This window comes from Patagioenas fasciata, chromosome 3 (genome assembly GCF_037038585.1).
Source record: "Patagioenas fasciata isolate bPatFas1 chromosome 3, bPatFas1.hap1, whole genome shotgun sequence".
Classification (NCBI taxonomy): Eukaryota; Metazoa; Chordata; class Aves; order Columbiformes; family Columbidae; genus Patagioenas; species Patagioenas fasciata.
This window is the reverse complement of record NC_092522.1, coordinates 123750838-123776825: the sequence shown is the minus strand read 5'-3', so window position 1 is coordinate 123776825 and position 25988 is coordinate 123750838. Positions and strand designations below refer to the sequence as shown.

The window sequence follows — 25988 nt, the reverse complement described above, 5'->3', positions numbered from 1 at the left end:
AAATGCAGAATGAGGGAGAACCTCAGGTATTCCCATAATTTCAGCGGCACAGGAAGGAAAGCTGAGGGCACAGCTCGGGATTTGAACCGAGCCGTGACAACTCAGCAATTCATTCTCGCAGCCCCACGGGAGCAGAACCGCAGCGTGCGAACCCGGAGTGCCGAGAAGTCGCTCAGGTTGGCGTTTGGGAAGAGGCTCTGGTAATTAGCGAGCTGCTGATTTCCCAAGAGCTCTTCCTGCCTCTTTTTTTCCCTTCTGTGTGTGTGTAATTAGGTCTATCAGGCAGTAATGTTGTGTTGTAACATCAACAAGAGTTTCTCCTTGCGGGGCTCAGTTTAAAGGACTAAAAAGTCCTTTCTCCCCCTCCCAAATTTCTTTTGGGGAACTGTGGAAATGGCAGCGTTTTTCCCCAAGGCTGCTTATTGCTTTAAATACAACGCTGAAGTCTCTCTTGGTAAAACCACACATTGGGTTTTCACTTTTTTTTTTTGAAGTCCTAATAACAATGTGTTACAACCTCAGGCTCTATCGAGTTGATGAGGAATAAAGTCTTAGTAATGAAGAAGAGTCTGAGAGTGTGTCTGAAGTGCCGGCTTTATCGCCAGCACATATTTCACACTGACAGTCAATACTTTTTAACTGATCCCAAGCCACGCGTGTTGCATTTTAAATCCCTCCCCAGCCTGCTCTGCTCTTTCCCGTGTGGTCTTGCCCAAGTTAGCAGCACAGTCAATTTATCAGCTTCAGCTTTCCGAGCGTACGGATTGGTTTTTAATTCGCAGCCCACGTTTTTAGGTCAGGAGGATAAAGTTTGTTCTCTGTCAGCTGGATGGAAGGGCCACAGGAGCCACTGGAAGGATTAGGTGGCAGAACAGGTGCAGAGGATCGTGTGTGGGGCAATTTAGCTTTTCAAGGACCCCAGCTGCCATTTTAGCGAGTCCAGTTTGCCATTTCATTACTGTTTAGGGCTTGTAAATGAGCAAAGCGACTACAAAGGCACAAAGTTTAGGTGCAATCTCAACTTATAACCCTAGGAGCTGCCTTTACTACCTGTGAGGCTGCACTTTTCCCTGACTGGTCCGAAGCCACGTGTCCACACACCTCTTGGCCACGTTTATGATCCCTGCAGGGTCTGACCGCACTTACCCATACAAACCAAACCCAGAGCTTATTTTCCCACATGAGCCTTGAAGTTAAGCTGTTTTTTGCATTCGCCGATGTTCGAGTGAGTGTGTGCTTTGACATGTCCCTCAGGAGAAGGATAATTAAAGCAACTCTCATCTCCTGGCCGGCTGTTTGCAGAAAACTCACAGCAATTCCAGGATCTTTGCAGCCGCTCTGTGACCAGGTTCAAAACTGACCAACTGGTGCACGCACAAGGTGACAGCATGAGATTGATTTCCTGGGGAGAGCTTAAGAAAGGAAAGATTTACATTCCAGCCTCTCTCCCAGCCCGCACAAATGCAAGTTGTTGTGGAGAGAGCAGAATTATTAATAAAATGTCCTGCCAGCAGAACCGAAGCCGCCCCCATCCGCCCGCAGCCACTGTGCTGCCACGGTCTAAGAAAGCTGATTTAGCCTTTTCCTGACTTTTTAGCCCTTTTATCCACCCGGCTTTCAGAGATTTGCACCAGTGGTGTTTGCCAGAAAACACTATGAATTTTAAATCTGCCTTAATTTTAAGTGTCCGTACTGCTGTGTAACTCCCGGTTGTGGGTCAGGTTTGGGGGGGTTCTCATTTAATCGAAAGGGCTGATGAGAAAGATGGGGACAGACTTTGGAGCAGGACCTGTTGCGATAGAACAAGGGGTGATGGTTTTAAACTAAAGGAGGGAGATTCAGGCATGAGGAAGAAATTGTTTGTGCTGAGGGTGGTGAGAGCCTGGCCCAGGTTGGGCAGAGAGGTGGTGGCTGAACCATCCCTGGAGACATCCCAGGCCAGGCTGGACGGGGCTCTGAGCAACCTGAGCTGCTGAAGATGTCCCTGCTCATGGCAGGGGGACTGGGGGAGCTTTAATGGTCCCTTCCAACCCAAACCATTCTGTGATTCTGTGATTCCATGAAGTGACAGAAAACAAATGGCCTGGTAACAAAACAGGCCTAAGAATTATGCGTTATTGCTCCACTTATTTCCTCTTTCATTATGTTTTTTCCTGGTTAAAATCAAATCTTCCATTTCTTTTTGCTGACACGCACTTGGGCGCTACGCTGAAAATTACTCCTGACTTCTCTCTGCTCCTTTAAGGTGAACTCCCGTTTTGCTTTGGCCCTTTTCCAGCTCTCTATTTTAGCTGAGATTTGCTTCCTTCCCTTCTTTCTGCTAATTCTTGATGAGTAGATGAAAGGAGTATTAAATAGATTTAGTGAAAAACGACCGTCACCAGTGTAAATGACTTTCCTCTAATTAAAAATTGAAGCAGAAATGAATAAGCTTCTCTTGAGGCTGTGCAAGCGTCGATGCTAAGCCCAGCACTATATTCATTAGTGATGTGGGAAGTCCAATATATGAAAGAATAGCCCAGAAACATTAGCACTTCATAGGATGCTAATGGAAGGGAAGGGAGAGTTTAAATCGCAGTTTAGGTTTGAATCTGTTGGCATAAACCAAAGACTCAGAGCTGGATTTGCCACGTCCTGGATTTTTATGCCCATGTTAGGTGGGTGTTCAGTGCCGTAGCAGAGCTTTGCGAGCAAAACCGCACATCTAACTCAGCTAATACCGCTTGGGTGCTGTGGTACCCAACAAATCGCAACTTCAGCATCTTTGCTTTTGATGTACAGTGTAGACTTCTCCAGTTTTGACCAGAAATTCTCATATGCAGCCAGACAGCAGAGGTGATTGTAACCAAGACGAATATGTTTGCTTTTAAGCTTTCTCTTGCAATGAATCCGTGTTTTCCAGCAGGAAATGAAGGCAAAACACTTCTTCTAAAAATTCCTCATCAGCTCTACTCACTCGACCAGAACAATAGTGATTACACTTGGTTACGCAGCACAAATTCCCAGCACCGCTGTGGCCCAGGGTCGCAAGGTGCCATTAAAAGGTGGGTGGAGAGGGCGGGTGTACATCAATATCTCCATTTTGTACACAAGGAGACGGGAGCTTGCAGATGTCGAGCATCTTCTGCAAAATTACCCACCAAGACGATGGCAGAACTAAGGAACCAGATGCAGGGGCTGTCATTTTTCTGGTCTGGCCACTGAAGCGTGCAGCCCTAATGAAAAGCAAAGTGCCTGGAGAAAACCCTGTGTCCGCATCTAATGAATCCCATCGCTTTCCCAGGTTTACTGGTGTCAACCCCAGAGGTGTCAGACGTGTACAAAGGTTGCTCGTTTGCAGAGAGGATAGTTGTTTTTAAAAACTAGCGATGTCTTAGGGTCACTAAGGAGTCGTTTTGTTTGCGTTGGCTGAATATACAATTATTCTCTTGTAGGACTGGCAGAGCATCAGCCGCGCCGCAGCGATGAGAGAGACTGACATTCGTACGAGTCTCTTCTGGCTCCTTCTCCACGGTGGCTGCTGCCTCTGCATATTCATCGGATGGTAATGCAGGATGTTGAGAGCAGCGGTGGAGTTTGGCTTCATCCCGTTGTGTTTTTCTTCTGCCGGTTGAGGCTCTGAATCACCATGACAACGCTGTGACACTTCCAGCAACGCTTGCCCGCAGACCAGGTTGGGCTGGAGGTGGGTGAGGAGGCCAATGATTGAATCTAACGGGATCAAAAGTTGCGCCTGCAGCAAAACAACTGTGGAAAAGCCATCAGCACAAGAAGAAGATGAAATTCCCCTTCTATTGGCTTCTCGTTAAGCAGGCACAATAGTATTTTTTTATCGAGAGACTCGCTATAAGAACTGTTTTGGTTATGGCTACTGATCCAACGTGATTGGGCGCGCAGCGACTTTGGAACTCATGACTGGATATACGATGTTGCGGAATGGGGGAGTGGGGAACGGAGGCCAGCCGTGGGTGTTGAGGTGGTCCAGTCGGATCCGGCTCACCTGGCTTAGTTTCACCCTCTTCATCATCCTCGTCTTCTTTCCCCTCATCGCCCACTACTACCTAACGACCATCGATGACGCGGACGATGCCGGCAAGCGCATCTTTGGCCCTCGGACCGGCAACGAGCTGTGCGAGGTGAAGCACGTGCAGGACCTGTGCCGCATCCGCGAGTCGGTCAGCGAGGAGCTGCTCCAGCTGGAGGCCAAGCGGCAGGAGCTCAACAGCGAGATCGCCAAGCTCAACCTGAAGATCGAGGCCTGCAAGAAGAGCATTGAAAATGCCAAGCAGGATCTGCTGCAGCTGAAGAACGTCATCAGCCAGACCGAGCATTCCTACAAAGAGCTGATGGCTCAGAACCAGCCCAAGCTCTCCTTGCCCATCCGACTGCTGCCAGACAAAGACGATGTCACCTTCCCCCTGCCAAAATCCAATCGGAACTGCAGGCTACACAACTGCTTCGACTACTCGCGCTGCCCGTTGACATCGGGCTTTCCAGTCTATGTCTACAACAGTGACGATTACCCTTTTGGTAGTTCCTTAGACCCTTTAATTAAACAAGCCTTCGAGGCGACTGTCAGAACTAACGTTTATGTTACTGAAAATGCAAATATTGCTTGTGTGTATATAATTTTAGTGGGGGAAATGCAAGAGCCCGTAATGCCAAAACCTACTGAACTAGAGCAACAGTTGCACTCTTTGCCGTATTGGAGGACTGATGGACATAACCATCTCATCATCAATTTGTCAAGGAAATCGGAAACTCAGAACTTCATTTACAATATCAGCACGGGGCGCGCCATGATCGCCCAGTCCACCTTTTACGACGTGCAGTATCGACCGGGGTTCGATATCGTGGTATCGCCTCTGGTCCACGCTATGTCTGAACCCAATTTCCTAGAAATCCCGCCCCAGGTGCCGGTCAAGCGTAAATATCTGTTTAGTTTCCAGGGGGAGAAGATCGAGTCTCTCAGATCGAGCTTGCAAGAGGTTCGCTCTTTTGAAGAGGAGATCGAAGGCAACGCCCCAGCCGACTACGACGATCGGATCATCACCACCTTGAAGGCTGTTCAGGACAGCAAGCTGGACTTTGTTCTGGTGGAGTTCACCTGTAAGAACCAGCCTAAGGCGAGTCTGCCCACTGAGTGGGCTCTGTGTGGAGAAAGGGATGACAGACTAGAGCTACTGAAGCTATCTACTTTTGCACTGATAATCACCCCAGGAGACACCCATTTGGTGATCTCCGCCGGGTGTGCCATGAGACTGTTTGAGGCTCTGGAAGTCGGAGCCATCCCGGTAGTTCTCGGAGAGCAAGTTCAACTACCCTACCACGACGTGATCCGGTGGAACGAGGCAGCCTTAATCATACCAAAGCCACGTATCACAGAAGTGCACTTTCTTCTGAGAAGCATTTCTGACAACGATCTCCTTGCCATGAGGAGGCAAGGCCGCTTCTTGTGGGAGACCTACTTCTCCACCTCTGACAACGTGTTCAGCACAGTCTTAGCTATCATAAGGACTCGAATCCAAATCCCGGCTGCTCCCATCCGGGAAGAAACGGCCGTGGAGATTCCCCACCGGTCTGGCAAAGCTGCTGGTACAGACCCCAATATGGCAGACAACGGTGACCTGGACTTGGGGCCTGTGGAAACAGAACCACCCTATGCATCTCCCAAATATCTCCGCAATTTCACCCTCACGGCAATGGACATCTACAGGAATTGGAATTCTGCTCCGGGGCCTTTCCACCTCTTCCCCTACACTCCCTTTGACCCTGTTTTGCCATCGGAAGCGAAATTTTTGGGGTCTGGGACTGGATTTCGACCAATTGGTGGAGGAGCAGGCGGCTCTGGGAAGGAGTTCCAGGCCGCTTTGGGTGGCAACGTCCCCCGCGAGCAGTTCACAGTAGTGATGTTGACTTACGAGCGGGAGGAAGTGTTGATGAACTCCCTAGAAAGGCTCAATGGTCTCCCCTACTTAAATAAGGTTGTGGTAGTGTGGAACTCTCCCAAGCTGCCCTCTGAGGATCTCTTGTGGCCGGACATTGGCGTCCCAATCATGGTAAGAAAGATGTAGCTACTTCGATCTTGCTTTCCGGTGGGATTTGTGCGTTAAAATTTAAGCGCGTCGGCTTAGCTTAAGTCACCTAGGACAGCGTTTCTCTCATGTGGCTGTAGATGTCGGTACCTGATCTGGACGCTCTATTGGTGAAGAAGAACAGGGAGATGACCGGTGCGACTCACCTGACCCGTTTCAGGTGTTTGCGTGAGAATACGGTGGCTGGTGCTCCAGGAACGCCTGGTCCTCTCCATCACCTTTACAGGGAGGCCAGCGTTCCGAGCCTGCGCTCTGCGACCTGTGGGCTTACGCAAAATGATTTGCTGTCATGGGAGGATCCGTTCGGTTGTGAAATACAGGAGCCGTTGCGCAGGAGAGCCTAAATTGTAAAAGTACGGGGTCTTTAGAGGTGCCATGAAATGGTAATGGTTTTTAAGGAACCTAATACGGATCTCAAGGCTTAAAGCTGGAGATTCTTGCTGATGGAAAATCTTACTCTGGCTCTTTAAGTATCACACTTTGAGGACCTTATAAATACCTAAGTAGTGACTGTTTCTGCACTTTACAAAATAAATGTTTTATAAAAACAAAAGAGGGATCCACTGCAAGAGCCTTAGGAGCCATTTATTGCTTTACATTGCGAAGGATGGGAGAGAAGAAAACGGGAAAACCAATGAAGGCAAATGTGCCCGTGACAGCTTCCACGCTCCAAAGGTTGTCATGGAGTTTTGCTTAGGATTGGGTTGATCTTCTTTTTTTCCAGCCAAACTAAGTGACACCTTCAAAAACTGGCAGTGTTCCTTTTCATGCCCACCTACTTACTTGCGTGTTGGCAGCGGTGCTTGTAGTTAATTCTCCCTAAACTATTACTTGCATATGTATTTCTTTCTTTTAGGACTTGTCTGTCATTCCAGCATAACTTTCTGCACTGGCCAATGTTAGCGATCAATATTAAATATATATACATATCCAGGTGCTTCCATGAGCACAGAGCCACAAACAAAAGGCAGCGCTGTTGTCTGAATCCCTTCGTGTTTAGAGGACAAATGGAAGGATGATGTCTTACAAATTAGGGAAGAGGAAAAGAAAAGAGGGAGAAGGTGCTTAAGTACACAAGCTGCGTGTGGTTTATGTGACAGGATGCTACTAAGCTTAATAACAATGTGAGCTTTATGCTTCACGCAAAGAGATTCATTGATTTAATATTTCGTTTTATTATTATTGTGATGAATAAATCCTTCTGCTCACATTGAAAAACCCGTCTGGTCCAGGGACAATGAGGAGAGAAAATTGCTTGGATAATTGCAAAATAATCTTTGGCATTAGTCCTGTTGAATGCCTGAGTTCTGCAAAATCCTCACATTGTGTTTTGCTGAAAAACCGTGTATTCCTTCGGAGCCGAGGAGTGGGGATTGTTCTCCTTGGAGTCGCTAATAGTGTTATTTGTGAAAGAAAAATATGTTTCTGCTTGTTGCTAAGTCCGCATCCATGTTTAAACCACATTGGCAGTCTGTAGTATTCATCTGTGTGGATGGTTTAGTGTGGTAATGATATAAAAAGTTACCTGAGTTCATTAAACAGCAACAGATCCTCAGAGCCGCTGTGGAAAAGGGCAGCAAGGACCTGGGGAGCAGAGGTTGAGGCTCCGTTTGAGCTTCGCTGGTTGAGACGTGGGATGTGGTCACCAGGGTAAGAGGTGAGAAACACAAACCCTTACGACCGCCGACGTGAAAGAAACAACAGAGCTGTAAATTTAATTTCCTTATGGAAAAAAAAAACGGGGTTTGACAGGGGATATAAATTCTCTCAGATCTTGAAGCAGCGCTGTATCTCTATGTAAAAATACATCCCAGTAACTTTGGAGTGTAAAGAGTTGTCCTAAGCCCCAAAGCACAGAGCTTTGCCGCACCTTTGTGGGACTTAGGACTAGGCTTTAGCTTTGTGCTCAGAGGAGCATTGGGCTCCTTGCTGCATGGGTAGTTCATTGATCCATTCCTCCAAACTCTACTTGCAAACTGCGCTCCCTGGTTGTGATTTGGTTTTCCAAAGCAGGTTCTATGGTTTCTTTTCCCTGGTGAGCTGGAGTTAATCAACAGCAAAGCTTGAAGCTGTGTTGGGTCTTTGAATCTTTCATGGATAATGAGACAAACAGGGCTACGGAATATATTTGATTCTTTAAAAAGCTTGTACGTAGATGTAGATTTCTTGTGATGGCATAATTTACTGCAAAATCAGTGAAGTTCCTTAGGTGCACAGGAGTCTTTGTTCAATTATTCTGGCTCTGCACCAAGCCTGAAGTGACTGGGTGAAAATGTAATTTAACGTGAAGCTGTGTGTGAAGTCATTCAAGGCTGCCCCTGGAACAGATGTGGGTAGGTTACCCTCTAATTTAAAGTGCCTTTGTGCTGGAGTTGAGCCGTACAAATTGCTCCCATCTCACATTAAATAGTATCGTGGCAGAAAAACAAAGATGGAAAGTCTTGTTTGTGCAAGCTTAAAAACTTGGTTTCTGCGAGGGTTTGTATCTCTAGCGCTGCGTTGGGACCTGGAGACCAGGACTCCACCAGCACCAACAGTGACGTTGCAAGTGCTGCTTAAGTTCTGAGCTCTTCCCTGCAGCATTTATTCATCCTTCAAGATATCTCTGCGGTGTCTGACAAAACTGCAGTTTGCTCAAGGATACTCAAAATCTGGAGCATCTTTCTAAAGAGGAAAGGCTGAGAGAGCTGGGGCTGTTGAGCTGGAGAAGAGAAGCTGAGAGGGATGTGATCAATGGATCAGTATCTCAGGGTGGGTGTCAGAGAATGGACCAGACTCTGTTCAGTGGTGCCCAGCGCCAGGGTCCTGCAGCTGGGGAGGAACAACCCCAGGCACCAGCACAGGTTGGGGTTGAGCTGCTGGAAAGCAGCTCTGCAGAGAAGGACCTGGGAGTTCTGGAGGACAACAGGGTGACCGTGAGCCAACAATGTGCCCTGTGGCCAAGAGGCCAATGGGACCTGGGGTGCGTGAGGAAGAGTGTGAGCAGCAGGTGGAGGGAGGTTGTTCCTCCCCCTCTGCTCTGCCCTGGGGAGGCCCCATCTGCAGTTGTGGGTCCAGTTCTGGGCTCCCCAGTTGAAGAAGGACAAGGAATTACTGGAGAGAGTCCAGGGAGGGACACAAAGATGCTGAGGGGTCTGGAGCATCTTTGTGATGAGGAGACTGAGAGAGCTGGGGCTGTTGAGCTGGAGAAGAGAAGCAGAGAGGGATGTGGTGAATGGGATCAATATCTCAGGGTGGGTGTCAGAGGATGGACCAGACTCTGTTCAGTGGTGCCCAACGCCAGGGTGAGGGGCAACGGGCACAGACTGAAACACAGGAGGCTCCATGTGAACATGAGCAGAAATTTCTTTGGTGGGAGGTGCCAGAGCCTGGCCCAGGCTGCCCAGAGCGGGTGTGGAGTCTCCTTCTCTGAGACATTCAAACCCGCCTGGACCCACCTGTGTGATCTGCTCTGGTGACCCTGCGTGAGCAGCTGGGTTGGACTGGGGGATCTCCAGAGGTCCCTTCAACCCCATACAGCCTTCGATCCTGTATTTTAAAACTGCCTGGGCCACCTGGCAGCAGTTGAGCTCCGCTCCTTGCGACGGGGGTGAGAGCCCTCCTGGACACGGCACAACTCGCACCTCACCAGCCAGTGCTGCCGCTATTTCCATCCTTCCAGGGAAGAAAAGGGGAAAGGAATTTGGATGAAATCTCTGCTCTGAGCAGGTGGAAAAGACAGCAATGGGGTTTGAGGTGGTGACACTTGGCCACCGCTCCCGTGCTCCCCGCAGATGCACGTTAATCTTGGAAAGATTTCCAGTGGTGGAATAACAAAAGGAGTCATTAAGGAGAAGATCTGGCGTGATCTCAGCGTAGAGACTTCAGCTTCCCCTTTCAGCATCTCCAGGCCCGGGATTTCTAAATAGCAAACAGGCGACGACAGGAGAAACCTCGCTCTTTGCTTTGCTTTGCCATTCCCTGACAGCGTTTTCATCCGCCTGAATCAACGTGAAGGGAAACAAATGAAACAGAACACTCAGGCAGCCGCTCCTCCAGCCCACGCCAGCGGTGATAAGATGCACCCAGGAAGATTCTGATCCCGCTGTGCGTTGCCATGTGCTCAGCACTGATGTGCTGCTGCTTTTTGCCTGCTACAGCGCACTTGCTTGCAAATCCTCGGCAAACTTGCAGCATAAAGCCCGGTCCAGATGCTGAATAAACCCAACACGCGGTTTTAGCAGCTCTTCAGATCCTCCAGAGCTGATTCATCGTCCGTGTTCCGTGCAGCATTGAGCAGGACATGGGGCAGGGGGACGGGATTAACTCTGTTCCTGCTCAGGTTTTAATGCTAGAAATGTCAAAGCATGAGTTGAGCTTGAACAGCCAGAGTTACCTGAAGAGAGTTTGTTTTAATGTGTTTAATATGTATTTCAGAAGTCTGCCAGTGCTGCACATGCCCTCGGTTAGGTGGGGAGAACACAAAGCCCAGAGCAGCGAGGTGATTAAGCTCTGAAGCAGCTTGCACTCAAAACAGCCACAGATCCTCTAATGCGGCAATTAAATTATCCATTTCCCATTCCGAAACTGCCTTAAAGCCCCTCAGGAGCTGCAGTCGGAGCCAGGGAAGCAAACAGTGTGTTTAGCAGGAGTTTACCTCCTCTGCTACCCACATTTCTCAGCCTGTGGGTCATTCCCTGGACATGGGAGGAGACCAGGAAAGAGAAAATTAAGCTTAGGATGAGCCTAGATTTGGTTACGATCTCAAATAAATAGAATTCTCCGCCTGTTGGATGCACCCTCTGCCATCCAACTCCAGCATCTTCATGTCAGTCTGTCCCTTACGCTGCACAAAGATGCATTTCTAACACTTTTTTCCCATGTCCTCAGTTGTGTAAGGTGAAAGTATCTTGTTTGAAGTTGAGGTTTTGCCAGCCAGAGAGAGGAACCGCTGCTTTCAGACCGTGAAGGCTCCACACTGTGTTGCCAGCGCAGTGATCTCTGCTTGCCAGAGGAGAAAAACATTTGTGGAAAACAAAGAGCTTCATGGGGACAGATGCTTCGTCTGTTCACAAGGCTGTTTGAACCTCGAGCAGTGATTTCCAAGCAACATTGCTGTTATTTCTCTTTATTCTTCCCTGTCCTGAGCCCTTCACGTGCAGCTCAGCGTGGCTGCTGATGTTCGCAATCTCAAATCCGTCGCTTTGATGGGTGGGCTGGGGGTGACCCCACCTGGGCCTGGGGCAAAGGAAGAGTGAGATGTGTCCTCGTTAGCTGATAATTGAGATCAGGGTGTATTGCTGGGGGTTGGCGGGTTGGATCGGGACCACCCAGTTGTGTTGTAGCTTCATTTTGTTTTGAGCCATCGTTCGCACTTGCCCAGTAATGACTGGATTTTGGCTGAGGTATTTTGGAAGCCCAGTGGTTTCGCATGAGCTGCCGGTGCCACACGGAGCGTGGACCCAGCTGAGCTGGGAAAGTGCTTCCCACATCTGGGCCTAAACCTTATTCAGCCCAAACCCAATATTTTCACAACCTCTGCCAATGGTCCCTGGGGTGGGTTAGAAGGGGGTGGTCAGTAGGTCAGAGAGGTTCTCCTGCCCTTCTGCTCTGCCCTGGGGAGACCACACCTGGAATCTTGTGTCCAGTTGTGGCCCCTCAGTTCCAGAAGGACAGGGAACTGCTGCAGAGAGTCCAGCGCAGCCACCAAGATGCTGAAGGGAGTGGAGCATCTCCCGTGTGAGGAAAGGCTGAGGGAGCTGGGGCTCTGGAGCTGGAGAAGAGGAGACTGAGGGGTGACTCATTCCTGGGGATCAATATGGAAAGGGGCAGTGTCAGGAGGATGGAGCCAGGCTCTTCTGGGTGACAACCAATGGTAGGACAAGGGGTAGTGGGTACAAACTGGAGCACAAGAGGTGCCACTTAAATATGAGAAGAAACTTGTTTGGGGTGAGGGTGTCAGAGCCTGGCCCAGGCTGCCCAGGGAGGTTGTGGAGTCTCCTTCTCTGCAGACATTCAAACCCGCCTGGACACCTTCCTGTGGAACCTCAGCTGGGTGTTCCTGCTCCATGGGGGGATTGCACTGGATGAGCTTTCCAGGTCCCTTCAACCCCTGACATTATGGGATTCTGTGTTCTAAGGAATTGCAGTTTGAACTTGCAATTCCTCTCTCTTTTCTGTGTGCGTGCGGGTCCTACGGTGGCTGAAAATACCCTGCAGCACTTTGCTGTCTCCTTTTCCTCTGGGGTTAGGTGGTGTGTGCTTGTAGGTATTTTTGAGCAATTTAGCTGGGTTCACTGCCAGCGCCAGCTCCTGTGGCTTTCGGCACTGACTAATCCCTTCCTTCAGCTTTGTTACAGAATAAGGAGCTGACTTTGATCCCTGCAGCCAGTTCCAGCGGCGTAACGTCCTTTTCTGTGGGCTTGGTGGCCGGCTGAGAAAGCTCATTCAATTTAGCCACTTGTTTCAAATGGAATAATGTTTGGAAAATGTCGAATCCGGAAGCGCTGCCGCATCTGCAGACCCGTTTGGCCGCTCGCTGCGTCCCTTCAAATGCTGCTGGTTAATCCGGAGCAGACGGGGGGAAATGCCCTCACCACTTTCCCTTCTGTTCAGGCAGCGTCTGTGCTGAGCTCGCTGCTGGAGGATGGATGGCTTAGGTTTGCGTGCCCTTTCTACCAAAAATACTTGAAGGTGCTTTGGTGTCTCCACTTTAAGGAGCACAAGGGGGTTCCTGGGTGATGCTTCTGGCTCAGAAGAGGAGGAGCAGATGCTGCTCAGACTGTAATATCAGTGTGTAGCAAGATGGGGGGGAAGCACAAGTTTCTCTGCTTCTCCTTCAACATCACATTTGGTTTTGTGATAAGAGCAGAGCCAACCTTGCAGACTAAGAGCTCACACAGTCACCAGTAACTCGAGCTAAACTGGTGTGCGTGATGCATGGTGAGGTCCTCAAGGGAACCATCAGTTAAACGGGGGAATAAAACTCTCCACACTGATCACACCACTTTTTCAATCGATCCTTTTGCTTCCTGGGAGCTTTACAGCTCAAGTCCTGACTCAACCAGGTACTTGAGGACGTACCTGACCCTTCCTTGGTGACGTGACTTGGGTTTTGCTGGGCCAGCTCACCTGCTGAAGCTCCTTGGTGAGACAAAGATTCACCCCCAGCACTTACCACCTTGTTACAGAATCAGGAGGAACTCAACTTAACATTCAGGTCCTGGGGAGCTCCAGCTTTGCATCCAGAAGGAACAATTCAGGCTCTGCTTTCCATGACAAAATCAGCTGAGAAAATCACCTTGTTTCTTAGCACCGAGTCACTTTACACAAGAGATTTGCACCATCTGGGGGTTAAATGAGCCCCATCCAGCGCACCAGCTTTACCGACGGCGTATGACGAGTTAGAAGATTTCTTGATGAGAGTGATTTTGTAAGTCAGGGTGATGTTGCCCAAAAATGCCTGTGCACCACTGTCGGGTACGCAGCACCACCTGCTGCCCGCAGCCCACGCTGCTGCTGGAGAGGCGGATCAGATCTCACATCCCTGCGAGTTTTGCCGTCTCCGTGTATATTTTTACCATTCGATAGCAGAAGAGGAAAGAACAAATTTGCTGCTTAGTTTACCTGCAATGCTAAAATCCAGATGCTCGTCACTGCGGGGCCTAAGCACAAGTGCAGCGATGCATGAATGTACGCTGATGATTTAACAAGCAGCGCCGACTTCTTAGGGATTTGCGCTCTGAATATTAACTCAAGCAGTCTTGCAATGCTCCGCTGCTGTTGCCTAAAACCAGCGCTTAATTCTCTTGGTGCTGGTTTGTCGTAGCTTTTCTGTAGATGAAATGGGACCATAGCCTCTCCCAATTCCCTTGGCTTAGGATGCGGCTAACGGGGCTGACAACCAGAAAGAAGGCATTAAAAAGGAAAAACAAGGAACAAGGAAGGGAGGTGCCCTTGTAGATGGTTTTTCTTGCACATAAAAGCTTGAAAATGCCCCAGGGGCCAGTCCCCCAGGGTTGAAGCCTTTAAACCATCACCACAACAAGCTGTCCGTGCATCTTTAAAACACTTTCCGCTCCGGAGCAGACTCTGTCACAACAGCCAAGGGACAAAAGCGGCACGGTAGGACTTGGCACCAGTGTCAGTGCAGCAGCAAAATCCAAATACCACGTTGTTTTTCCAGGGCTGGATTCCTGCTGCTTTTAGGCTTTGCGTGGTGGTCTGCGTGTGCTTGTTTAAATAACAAGAGAATATGTAGTGTCTCCAGATTATTCCATACAGGGAAACAAGTGGCAGGGGAGAGCGCTTCTGTTTCACCTTCCTTTCATTTTTGGTGACACTGTTACTGCAGATCTTCCTTAGTCCATATGGCACCGTGTGTTGACATCCACTTCAAGCTACGCCCTTTTGATAAAGTCCCAAAGCCTGGATGCCTGCATTTCCTTTCTTCCCATGCTTTTAACCATTTTGGTGAAGTGGTTTTGCTGTGCAAAACGATTTGATTGTGCATTCTGTACAGGTTGTGAATGTGAAGTGAAGTCAGCCTTGTCTCCCGGAGCAGCCATAACCTGATGCGGTACCACAAGGAATGGATGGGCCCTGAGGCACGGGAGAGAAGGAATGAGCTGTAGTCACTGAGGTTGTGAATTTGGCATCGGCTTGTGGGTGTTAAATAGATGGGATAGAAGAAAATATGTGTTGTTAAAGTTTACCGCAACAGCAGGGACCTTGTAGGGCATTGGGACATCAGGGAGGCAACTGTGGAGGACATGGGAAGGTTATAAAGAGGAAGGTGATGCTTGGCTACGTGGTTAGAGAAGGACAAGAGGAGCAAGGGAGAGGTTTTAATCACTCTGCTTGTTCTTACGTGTCCGGTGTAGCTCACAGATGCCTCCCCAAGCTCTGGGGGATCAATGAGCAAAGATATTGCAGCTTTCAAAGAGAAGACGGTGACTTATTCCCAAGTGGAGCGGTGGGCTGGCGATGGTGCAGCACAGCAGCCACAGGACTATTGACCTCCTGGACACTCTCTTACCTCTTTTCCCCGCAGCTCCTGCCTGTATCTGGTGCGAAAGCAGACGCTGCTCTCCCTTATCGAGCTGGTGGATGCTTTTTCTTCAATTTTTCTTGAAATCAAAGTCTGCGGGTAGCGATAGAGCGTGACGGATCTCCCCGCCGTGCTGCGCTTACGGAGCGCTCCCCTCTCCGAAAGAGGAGCGGCTTCATCTCCTGTAAACGCGATCGATAAGCAGGAAGGTGATGGAGTGGCTGGAGTCAGAACCAAGGGCTGCACTTTGTTTTCCTGTTGTCCTGACTGCTGGATCCCTGAAATCCATACTGATTAACTACAAATACCCAGAAAAGATGGAGCTTTTTTTCTTTCCTGATGACGGTGAGGAGATGCCATTTTGGAGAGCATGAGAAAATCAGGGGAAAAAGCAGGAGTTTAAAGTCACTTCATTAAAAGTTAATTAATGTAAATCTGTGTTAGCCCTGCAAAGAAAGCTGGGGAATATTTCCCTTCTCCTGATATTGGCAAAAAGTCCATAAACAGGGGGTAAGGGCATCTTGCAAAGGAGCCAGAGGGGAAACTGAGGCACGAAGAGCAGAAAGTCACACCTGATCACTAAAGCATTCACTTGTACGTCTTATAAGCTCACAGAAATGCTATTTTCTCCTATTTCCAGATTTACTAGCAGCAGAAAGATGAGAAGTGTGGTGAAGCCGTTCTTAGGCTTCCCAGATAACACCCTGGGATCAAAATAGTTTAGCAAAGTCTTCAGGTTTCTGCGTGCTTATCTGAATTGAAGTCTGGGTTTTTTTGAGGTTTGTGTAGGGAAGGAAATGGGTTTTGGTCTTCATGTTGAACATTAAAAACATTCTGGGCAGGGAGGTTCAGTTTGCAGCTTCCATGTGAAGGGAGTGATCATCATTTTGATCTCCCGAGCTGCCCAGGCTGGCGGGAACCTGCCTTATCTCGACAGTGAGGGGACAGCCCGTCCTTTGCTGGGGAAACGTAGTGAGGTGGGTTGCAAACTGGCTTAAGGAGAGAAGCCAGAGAGTGGTGGTCAATGGTGCGGAGTCCAGTTGGAGACCAGTATCTAGTGGAGTGCCTCAGGGGTCAGTACTGGGGCCAATATTATTCAATATATTCACTAACGATTTAGACGAGGGAACTGAGTGCACTATCAGCAAGTTTGCTGGTGACACCAAGCTGGGAGGAGTGGCTGACACTGGAAGCTGTGCTGCCATCAGAGACCTGGACAGGCTGGAGAGTTGGGCAGGGAATAACCTGATGAAATTTAACAAGGGCAAGTGTAGAGTCCTGCATCTGGGCAGGAACAACCCCAGGTTCCAGTGTAAGTTGGGGAACGACCTATTAGAGAGCAGTGTAGGGGAAAGGGAGCTGGGGGTCCTGGGGACAGCAGGGTGAGCATGAGCCAGCACTGGGCCCTTGTGGCCAGGAAGGCCAATGGGACCTGGGGTGGGTTAGAAGGGGGTGGTCAGTAGGTCAGAGAGGTTCTCCTGCCCCTCTGCTCTGCCCTGGGGAGACCACACCTGGAATCTTGTGTCCAGTTGTGGCCCCTCAGTTCCAGAAGGACAGGGAACTGCTGCAGAGAGTCCAGCGCAGCCACCAAGATGCTGAAGGGAGTGGAGCATCTCCCGTGTGAGGAAAGGCTGAGGGAGCTGGGGCTCTGGAGCTGGAGAAGAGGAGACTGAGGGGTGACCTTATTAATGTTTATAAATATATAAAGAGTGAGTGCCATGAGGATGAAGCCAGGCTCTTCTCAGTGGCAAACAATGATAGGACAAGGGATAACGGGATCAAGCTGAAACACAAGAGGTTCCACTTAAATATGAGAAGAAACTTGTTGGGGGTGAGGGTGTCAGAGCCTGGCCCAGGCTGCCCAGGGAGGTTGTGGAGTCTCCTTCTCTGCAGCCATTCAAACCCGCCTGGACACCTTCCTGTGGAACCTCAGCTGGGTGTTCCTGCTCCATGGGGGGATTGCACTGGATGAGCTTTCCAGGTCCCTTCCAACCCCAAACATACTGGGATTCTGTGAAGAAGAGAGCTAAGAGGGAACCAGAAAAGCACTTTTCTGGGGAATATAACAGCTGTAAACTAGCTAATTCTTTGCAATAAGGCTCTTTCCTCTCTTGCTCTGAATACAGGTGATGAAGCCAATTGACTTCAAAACACTGGTAATAATTAGCTTGATTTTATCAGACATTTATAGAAGGAATTGTTTTTAATTATGCCTCATTTACGTGAATTCTATAATTTCTAACACGTGCTGATCCTTAATTCCCGACCCTTGCTGTGGATTGTGGGAGGTGGTTATGGCAGTCTGGATTCATCCTGACCATGTTTTTGTAGCGTGTTAACCACCTCTTCATGGAAGCATTTGTTCCCCCTTGTTTTACTTTTTAATTGACAAGCGGCAGAAGTTTAAGTAGATCACTGGGTAACCAAAGGCTCAGGGCAAGCCAAGGTCTGAAGAATGTGATGTCGGCCACCACAAAGCCCACGGCTTGGAGAGCATGGGGGTTGTTTCCCTCTTGTTGCTGCCTTTTGCTCCTCTGGATGGTGCGAGACCTGGACCAGGTGAAGTACGGTTCAACCAAGGGTTCCAGCAATTAGGATGCAGCAATTGAAGCCTACGAGCAAAGGGAAGATCCTCAGAAGCCCGTCTGGGGTTTTTATCCTGGTTTGTCATCAACTGACTCAGCCGTGTTGAGTGAGAAGGCATTTACTGCTTGCTGGGGTGAGATTGCGTGTTTGGTGAAAATGCCTTTCCCCTTTATTTGTCCACACTCAGCTTAATATCCTGACCTTATTCTCTGATATTTGAGCTTGTGGAAATTGCTTTTCTCGATGAGCTGTACTCACGGAACAACAAGAACAACAACAGCTAAATGCCGATTAGGGAATTGGGGTGTGGGTTTGCTTGTTCTCTTCTTCTAACATTACATAAAAGAGCTCTCATCATAGAATGATAGGATAATTTTTGTTGGAAGAGACCTTCAAGATCATCGAGTCCAACTGCCCCATGTCCCTGAGAACCTCATGTCCGTCTGTCCAGCCCTCCAGGGATGGTGACTCCAGCACTGCCCTGGGCAGCCTGTTCCAATGCCCCACAGCCCTTTGGGGAAGAAATTGTTCCCCACATCCAACCTCAACCTCCCCTGGTGCAACTTGAGGCCGTTTCCTCTCATCCTGTGATGTATTTGAGGACAGAAAGCTCTCTTCATTTCATCCAGACCCATCAGAACTTCCCCAGTGAGGTCTCAGCCTTCTCATCTCTGAGGTCGCCACAAAGTCCCAGTCTGGAATAAACCTGGCAGCCAGAAGCTGAGTTCATGCACCCGGGTGCTCTTTATGTTCGCTGCTCGCAGCCACGTCAGCATTAATAAATCCTCTGTCCTCTTCCCATCAAAAAAATAGCTTACCTGCAAGCTCCGTGACTTCTTGGCTGTGCTTCTGTACCAAGTTTATATACCCGCTTTTTTAGTAGCTGCTCAGTAAGTTAATAGTCTGACCCCAATTTCTTCCTCTGTTAGTTGAGATATAATGTTCATTTTGATGCCTTCAGCCCCCAGATATGAATGCCTGCGCTAAAGCTCTTCTAGCGTGGGACACAGCGGGTTTTACATGCTGAACACCATCAACGAGCATCATTAAATGTAATGTATTCCAAAGAGTCGGACAGACCGTTTTTAACAAATTTAAGAATAATCACACCTGCTCTGCCAGGCGTTTTGTTTCACCGCTGTACTGGAAATCCTGTTTGACAGATACCGAGCAGAGAGAGAAGAAACTGCAGAAGTAGTAATTGCACAACAATACTGAGGATTTGCACTGAGGAAAGTCTCTGTTAATTAAAGCAGCCGGGCTCTCAGCCAGAGAGCAAAGTGTGGCGAGATAAGCTCTGCCTCACTTCCTGAACAGAAAGAAGATATTTCCAGTAATCCCCTGGGTCTGCATCCCTTGGGTTTCCAGCACGTTCTTCTTCCACTGGAGATGCTCTGACGCTCCGTTATGCATTTCTGTATTTCTAAGGTGAATATCGCTGTGTTTCCATCCCTTTGACGCCGGTGACCTGGTGTTGCACCAAGCTGATGGCTTGACACGAAGAGGGTGTCTCAAGGGTGCTCCTAAACTGCTACGTTGACTTGTACACGCTCTCCATCTTGCAGATGAGATGTGACAGCCCTTTTCAGATCCATCCCTCGGCTCTCAGTCCATTTGCTGCCAGACTTCTCAGCACAGACCCAGGGACTGGCAACGTGTCTTTTCCAATGAAATTAGAGGTGCATGAATGAGCTAGTGGAGTCGTCTCAAGAGTCAAGGCCTGAGAGATGTGTCAGTACTTTAGAACTTTTGGGGAGTTGCTTGGTTTTTTTTCAATAAGGTCAAGGAGTTGCAGGTTGTGCATCTTCCTTAGGCTCTTGCATGCTTGTTCCAGGCTCTTGTTTGGCTCTAACTAAAAGAGGGGAGATTCAGGCCAGACATGAGGAAGAAATTGTTTGTGCTGAGGGTGGTGAGAGCCTGGCCCAGGTTGGGCAGAGAGGTGGTGGCTGAACCATCCCTGGAGACATCCCAGGCCAGGCTGGACGGGGCTCTGAGCAACGTGAGCTGGTGAAGATGTCCCTGCTCATGGCAGGGGGAACTGGGGGAGCTTTGAAGGTCCCTTCCAACCCAAACTATTCTATGATTCTTCCAAGGAGGACAACACACCAAGATTGTACCTGGCCCAGCACATCTAACCACACATCTGTGATAAGCACTCTGCCTCCATAGCTCAGCTGGGAAAGTGAGGCAGGGACACTGAATATTTTGCCAAAATAAGGTCAGGCTTTCCAATGTTCCTCTGTGAGCTGGTCTGTTTTTTTCTCCTTCATCTGTACAGGCTGTATCACACAGTATTTCTGTGGTTCAAGCACAGGACCAGGGTAGTCCTGGCTGTGGGCATTTTCTTGGCCTGTGTTCGCTCTGCGGCTCTGAATTTCAAACACATCATCCCGAGCAGCGTGCAGCCGTGCCGGCTGCGGGCATCGCTCCCACCTTCTGCATCTCTGCCCAGTGCGGTGCAGCGCCAGCTTCACTGCGATACCCAAAACAGGCCCAGGAGAGGAAGGCTGGTGCAGGTCAGTGATCTCTTTAACTCAGCGTCTGTTTACGTGTTCTCTTTTTGAGCAGCGAGGGCTGGTTAGAAATGGTATCTCTGTGTTGTACTGAAGTGATTCGGAGCTGTGCTTCTCCAGCACCCAGCTCCTGGGGCTCAGCTTTGTGTATCCAACCCTCTTGTTCCACCACTTAATCAATGCTGCGCTCTCAGGCATTGGGTTTTCATGATTTAGGAATATTGCCCCTTCGGATTTCATTCTATAGAACTGACCTTGAAAATCATAGAATCATTTCATTTGGAAGAGACGCTGAGGACCATCGAGTCCAACCGTAATCTAACCAACTCTAGCACTAAACCATGTCCCTAGGAACCTCATCTAAACGCCTTTTAAACATCTCCAGGGATGGCGACTCCAGCACTGCCCTGGGCAGCCTGTTCCAATGCCCCACAACCCTTTCTGGGAAGAATTTTTTCCTCATATCCAATCTAAACCTTCCCTGGTGCAACTTGAGGCCTTTTCCTCTTGGGAGAAGAGACCAACACCCTCCATGCTACAACCTTTCAGGCAGTTGTTGACAGCGATAAACTCTCCCCTCAGCCTCCTGTTCTTCAGGCTAAACAGCAGTTTCTTTCCATCCAAAGATCTCTCAGTTGTTGGCACATTCATAAACTGAACTGCAATACCGGGGGAGGATTGACAGTGCTGGTTCGTTAAAACGCAGCCACGTTGGCTTGGCGCATGCCAGTAAGTTCAACAGTGTGTTGTATTGTTACCCTGAGCTTTACAAGAGAAAGCTGTTTATTCCAATAACCTTTTTGCTTCTAAAATTACGACTGTAGCAGCCAAGGGGTATTTAGAGAGGAGGAAGAGGGAGAGAAGATGAAGTTCAGAGTTGAGAAGGGCTGCCAGAAGAGCTTGAAGATTCAACAGGTACAACGAAGGCGGAGAAAAGAGTTTTTGAGAACAGCTTTTTGTTGTTAGGTGAGTGGTTTGGTGCTGTCACTAGAGAATCATAGAATCACAGAACATTTTGGGTGGGAAGGGACCTTCCAAGCTCATCCAGTGGCACCCCTGCCATGAGCAGGGACATCTTCACCAGCTCAGGTTGCTCAGAGCCCCGTCCAGCCTGGCCTGGGATGTCTCCAGGGATGGTTCATCCACCACCTCTCTGCCCAACCTAGGCCAGGCTCTCACCACCCTCAGCACAAACAATTTCTGCATCATGTCCAGCCTGAATCTCCCTCCTTTAGTTTGAAACCATCACCCCTTGTCCTGTCCTATCACAACAGGCCCTGCTCAAAAGTCCATCCTCATCTTTCTTATTGGCCTCTTTTAAGTACTTTTAAAGTTTTTTAAGTACTTTTTAAGAAGAACCATGACACCTCTCAGAACACTATTCCTTTGGATATTACCAATTTAATTGAACAAAAACCACAATAACCACCACAATTTGGATTCTCATATCCAAACCCTGAGTGGAGGATCTTTGCTCTTCAAATGTCCTCCTCTCATTTCACAGCAAACAGTGATTTGTGTGTCTGGCTCGTGATCCCAGATCTACTAATGGAAGGTGGGTTGTGAGCTTTTCTGTCCCCTCGCGCTCGGTTTTCATGTAAAGCACAGAGTGGAGTTTCAGAAAGCTGAGGAAGGAGGGAGGTGAAGCACTGAGAGATGAGTTATTTGGAAACCTCAGCTGCAGGAGACACCGTGTTATCCCAGGGACCTTCTCTGGAGCCAAATAATTACAAATAATTGTAAAATAAATGTAATTGGACAACTGACTCAACGTGCATCTTTAATTGCACAGCAACACGCAGAGAGTAAAAACAAGTGAGTCTCTAGATCCCTTTAGTGTTAAAATAAGCATTTTTCTCCTCTAGTTTCTCTACAGCTGCACCCATATGAAAAGGAATAAATAATCAGTTTTATTTGTATCTCAGGCTGTTTTCTCATCTTGGAGATGAGCAACCCACTGATTGCAGCCGAGCAGCGTAAAGAGAGACCAGGTCTTTGCACATATTACGTACATGGACATAATATCCATTTAAAAGACAGGATTTCCACTAGTATCTTCCTGTGCGGTTTTGCTCTCAGTGGGGGATAATTTATGCTTGGTTTTATGTTGTATTATTTAATTACACGTATTTTAAGGATGCATCTGTTTTACCAATTTATATGCAGCGTGCGGTGCCTTTGGGTAGCTCTGCAGCTGAATACCCTTCCAGTGAAACACTTTTCATACCTCTGGAGATGAGTCTTAAAATAGTCTATAAATCCTTTTCGTTCCAATTTTGAAGATGCCTTAAATTGGAGGTGGCAAAGTGCAGAAGTCTGGAGAGGCTGGTTCAGGGCTGGAGCCGCTTCAAGGTGAAGAGAAAACGCTGGGAAAGGAGCAGCAGAATAATTATTACATGAGAAAGGGGATAACGGTGACTTTCCAACCCATCTGTGCAAGCAAAGATTAAAGAGAAAACAAGAAGGTGAAGAATTGCCAAGGGAAGCTGTTATAAAAACCAAGGACATCTCATCAGGCAATAGATGAAGGAACATCCCGCTAAGTGCATTTCTGAAGAGCAGGTTTTGGGTGGACTTTCAAATAAATGATGGTGTTTTTGGTACAAGCGCCATCAAATCAAGCAAGAGCGCAGGTACCAGAGAATCTGTATGGGGTAGGTGAGAACTGAGATGAGAAAGGTCTGGAAATGGGTGCTGGAGGAGAAATTACCGTCTCCTTTCTCCTTGCCCGGCTGAAGCAGATGCTGGTGCGGCACCATTTGGACCCAAGGGCCTGGTGGCCTGGACCTCATCCAGAGAAGCTGAAGCAGAGCGGGGAATGAGCCCAGCACTTCCCAGTTAGCTGAGGAGAGACCAGTCAGGAGAGGAGCGCATCCCCCAAACAGCTGAACCTCATGGGCAGGTGGTTCCGAGCAGCCTGGATCTCTCACCGCAACGGTTTTGGTTGGGGTATCGGGGCTCGTTCAGGGGCTGTGGACACATCTGTGCTCATTTAAATGAGAGGAGATTCAGACAAGAAGGATAAATTGTTGACACTGAGGGTGGTGAGAGCCTGGCCCAGGTTGGGCAGAGAGGTGGTGGATGAACCATCCCTGGAGACATCCCAGGCCAGGCTGGACGGGGCTCTGAGCAACCTGAGCTGCTGAAGGTGTCCCTGCTCATGGCAGGGGTGGCACTGGATGAGCTTTGAAGGTCCCTTGACCCAAACTATTCTATGATTCTATGATTTATCAATATCTTCTGGATTTGGGCATGTTAACCCAAGGATAACAGTGCAAGATCATTGTCTTAACCAACATCTTAAGGTTTTAGGAGAGGTTTTGAATGAGTTACTTTCTGCATCCGTGGTCATGCCTTTGCATCCCAAGGTTTTTAAACATGAAATTATCATAAACACTCACAATCAAAAGAACATCCATTTCTTTACCAAATGCCAGGCTGCTGACACCTGACAGTGCTGGCAGCGTTTCGGGAAGGAGCTTTAACACCATATTTACGTGTGTCAAGGTGCGGGGCTGCAAATTGCAGCTCGTTGGGAACTGTTGACATGCTGTGTGTCATACTGGACTCCTTTTCTTGAATTTTCGGGTCCGGGCTGGGAATGAGAGCGTGTTTGCAGGGAGGAAAACCATCATCCCGGGTGGAAAGCCGTGCTAGCATCCCTTCTCCTGCCTGCAGAGCCCCGGCAGTCTGGCTGCGCGCCGGGACGAGCATCATGTTGTATTGCTAAGGCCAGATTTTTTATTTCTCATTAAATGAAGAATTGCTGGCCGAGCTCAAGGCTGCGATCTGTGCTTTTCACTGTGGTTTTGGCTTTGGAAGGCAGGAGTTGAATGAATTTTTATCCTCTGCAAATTGAGAGGATTTTCTCATGGTGGGAGTCGGGATTGGCACGAGGAAATTGTGCGTGGGCAGGACCGTGGGGCCGTTGAGTTGGATGCTGCACTTTCAGGAGGCGATTGATCGTCTTCAATAAGCACCGCTGGAGTTGTCCTTGGTAAGGGCAGTCAGATAGATTTGAGGTCTGGGCTGAGAGCCATGGTGACCTTGCCAGCTTTTGTGGAGCATCTCAGCTTGCCCAGGAGCAGGTAGTGATAAAACGCTGAGAAAATAAAGGAATAAAAAGCCTGCAATCTTGGTCAGAACTGCGCGATTCACACAAACATCGTCTGGCTGGGAATGGGTAGAGGGCTGTGGAGATTTTCGATGGCGTCTGTAGCGATGGCAGCAGCTCCTTTGGCTTTTCCTTGGCGGAGAGCTTGGTTTCTCGGCGTGCAGCCAACACGCGCTGCCTGCCTTGGGACCGGCTTCTTCTCTTTTCAGCTCCATGACATGTTAAATGGGGGGGAGACGACACGGAGCACGAGAGAAATCAGAATCGAAGTCCTCTTCAAAACAGAGCGAACCTCAGGTGTGTGGTTGCCATATGGTGCCTCTCCCGATGCCAGAATTCCTGCCATAGTCCCATCTGACATCCCAAACCTGTTCCTCCATTTCCAGCAGGTCAGTGCAAACCCGTTCTGACAGTTTTACTCCCCAAAAAATATGCAGCTTCAAGGATGCTGCTGTTCCCTGGGACCAGGCAGAATCGTCTTCCTCGTCCGCATCTCTGGTTGTATTTGTAGAGAAGAGAGTGTCAGTCTGATCTAACACCTCGGTCGCAGAGGGAGTTAAAGTAGGGAATGGAGTCAGACGTGGTAAAAATAAAGATGTGATTTATCCTGCTCATGCAGATGTGAATCTGCGCACACAGACTCTTTCTAAGGAGTCTGGTAAATAATCTCAGCACTCGCAGATGCACAAGGGGACGAGACCCTGGGGTATCTGCGAGTCTGTGGGTCTTGAGGGCTGATCTGGGCAACTTTCTTCATCAGAGGATGTCTGAATTTTTCCAAACTAGGAGTTGAAAATAAATGCCTGGTTACAGAAGAGTTTCAGGGTTGCTTGGTACCTGCTCGTTGTTCCCCTCTGCTGGAGTTTGCCGTCTCCCAAAGCCTGCTAACAGACCTCTCCCTAACTTCCGTTAAACCTAATTTGGCTGATTTTAATTGCATTCCCAATGAGCAGCCATGTGTGCTGCGAGCCTGCGGACACAGGGAAAAGCTGCAGAAGATTTGGTTTCCCATGTGCTTTCTGCAGAAGGAAAAAGCCATCATCAAGCTGGATGGAAAGCAGCCTACTCGACTTGAAACGAGGATGTGGATATGGGTGGGATGAAGAACATCAGTTCCCAGTTATGCAAATTTTGCCTTCCTCCGTGGGTGGAGATGATGACCATAGCATCTCTGGAGCCTGGTCCAAGTGGTCAGCCTGATCACCCATGATTTGGGAGATGCGTTATCCCTTTTCTCCATGGAGAGATCTGAGCTCCTACCTGTGCCTCGATGTGGAGCAGAGTCATAGAATCACAGGGTGGTTTGGGTTGAAGGGACTTTCAAAGCTCATCTGGTCCCACCCCTGCCATGAGCAGGGACATCTTCACCAGCTCAGGTTGCTCAGAGCCCCGTCCAGCCTGGCCTGGGATGTCTCCAGGGATGGTTCAGCCACCACCTCTCTGGCCAACCTGGGCCAGGCTCTCACTGCCCTCAACACAAACAATTTCTTCCCCATGTCTGTCCTGACATGAGGAGGCTCCATGTTGGGAACTCTACCCTAGACAAGGTCCTGGGCTGATCCCACCCTGAGGTCACTGCTGTCCCCATGGGGCTAAGCTGAGTTTTGCAGAGGGCTTTGCTCTGGCCCAGTGGATCAGTCTTTGGGACAACG

General features: G+C 48.9%; 1 protein-coding gene across 14 annotated transcripts in view; it reads left to right on the top strand.

Moving 5' to 3' along the window:
• EXTL3 (exostosin like glycosyltransferase 3) overlaps positions 1–25988 on the top strand; it is a 159470-nt gene that overhangs the window by 117506 nt on the left and 15976 nt on the right. For all 14 annotated transcript variants that reach the window (XM_065833539.2, XM_071807171.1, XM_065833546.2 and 11 more), the window contains one exon: positions 3435–6059. In XM_065833539.2, the coding sequence (XP_065689611.1) occupies positions 3912–6059 (2148 nt within the window). In that variant the 5' untranslated portion in view covers positions 3435–3911. The remainder of the gene's footprint in view (positions 1–3434; positions 6060–25988) is intronic.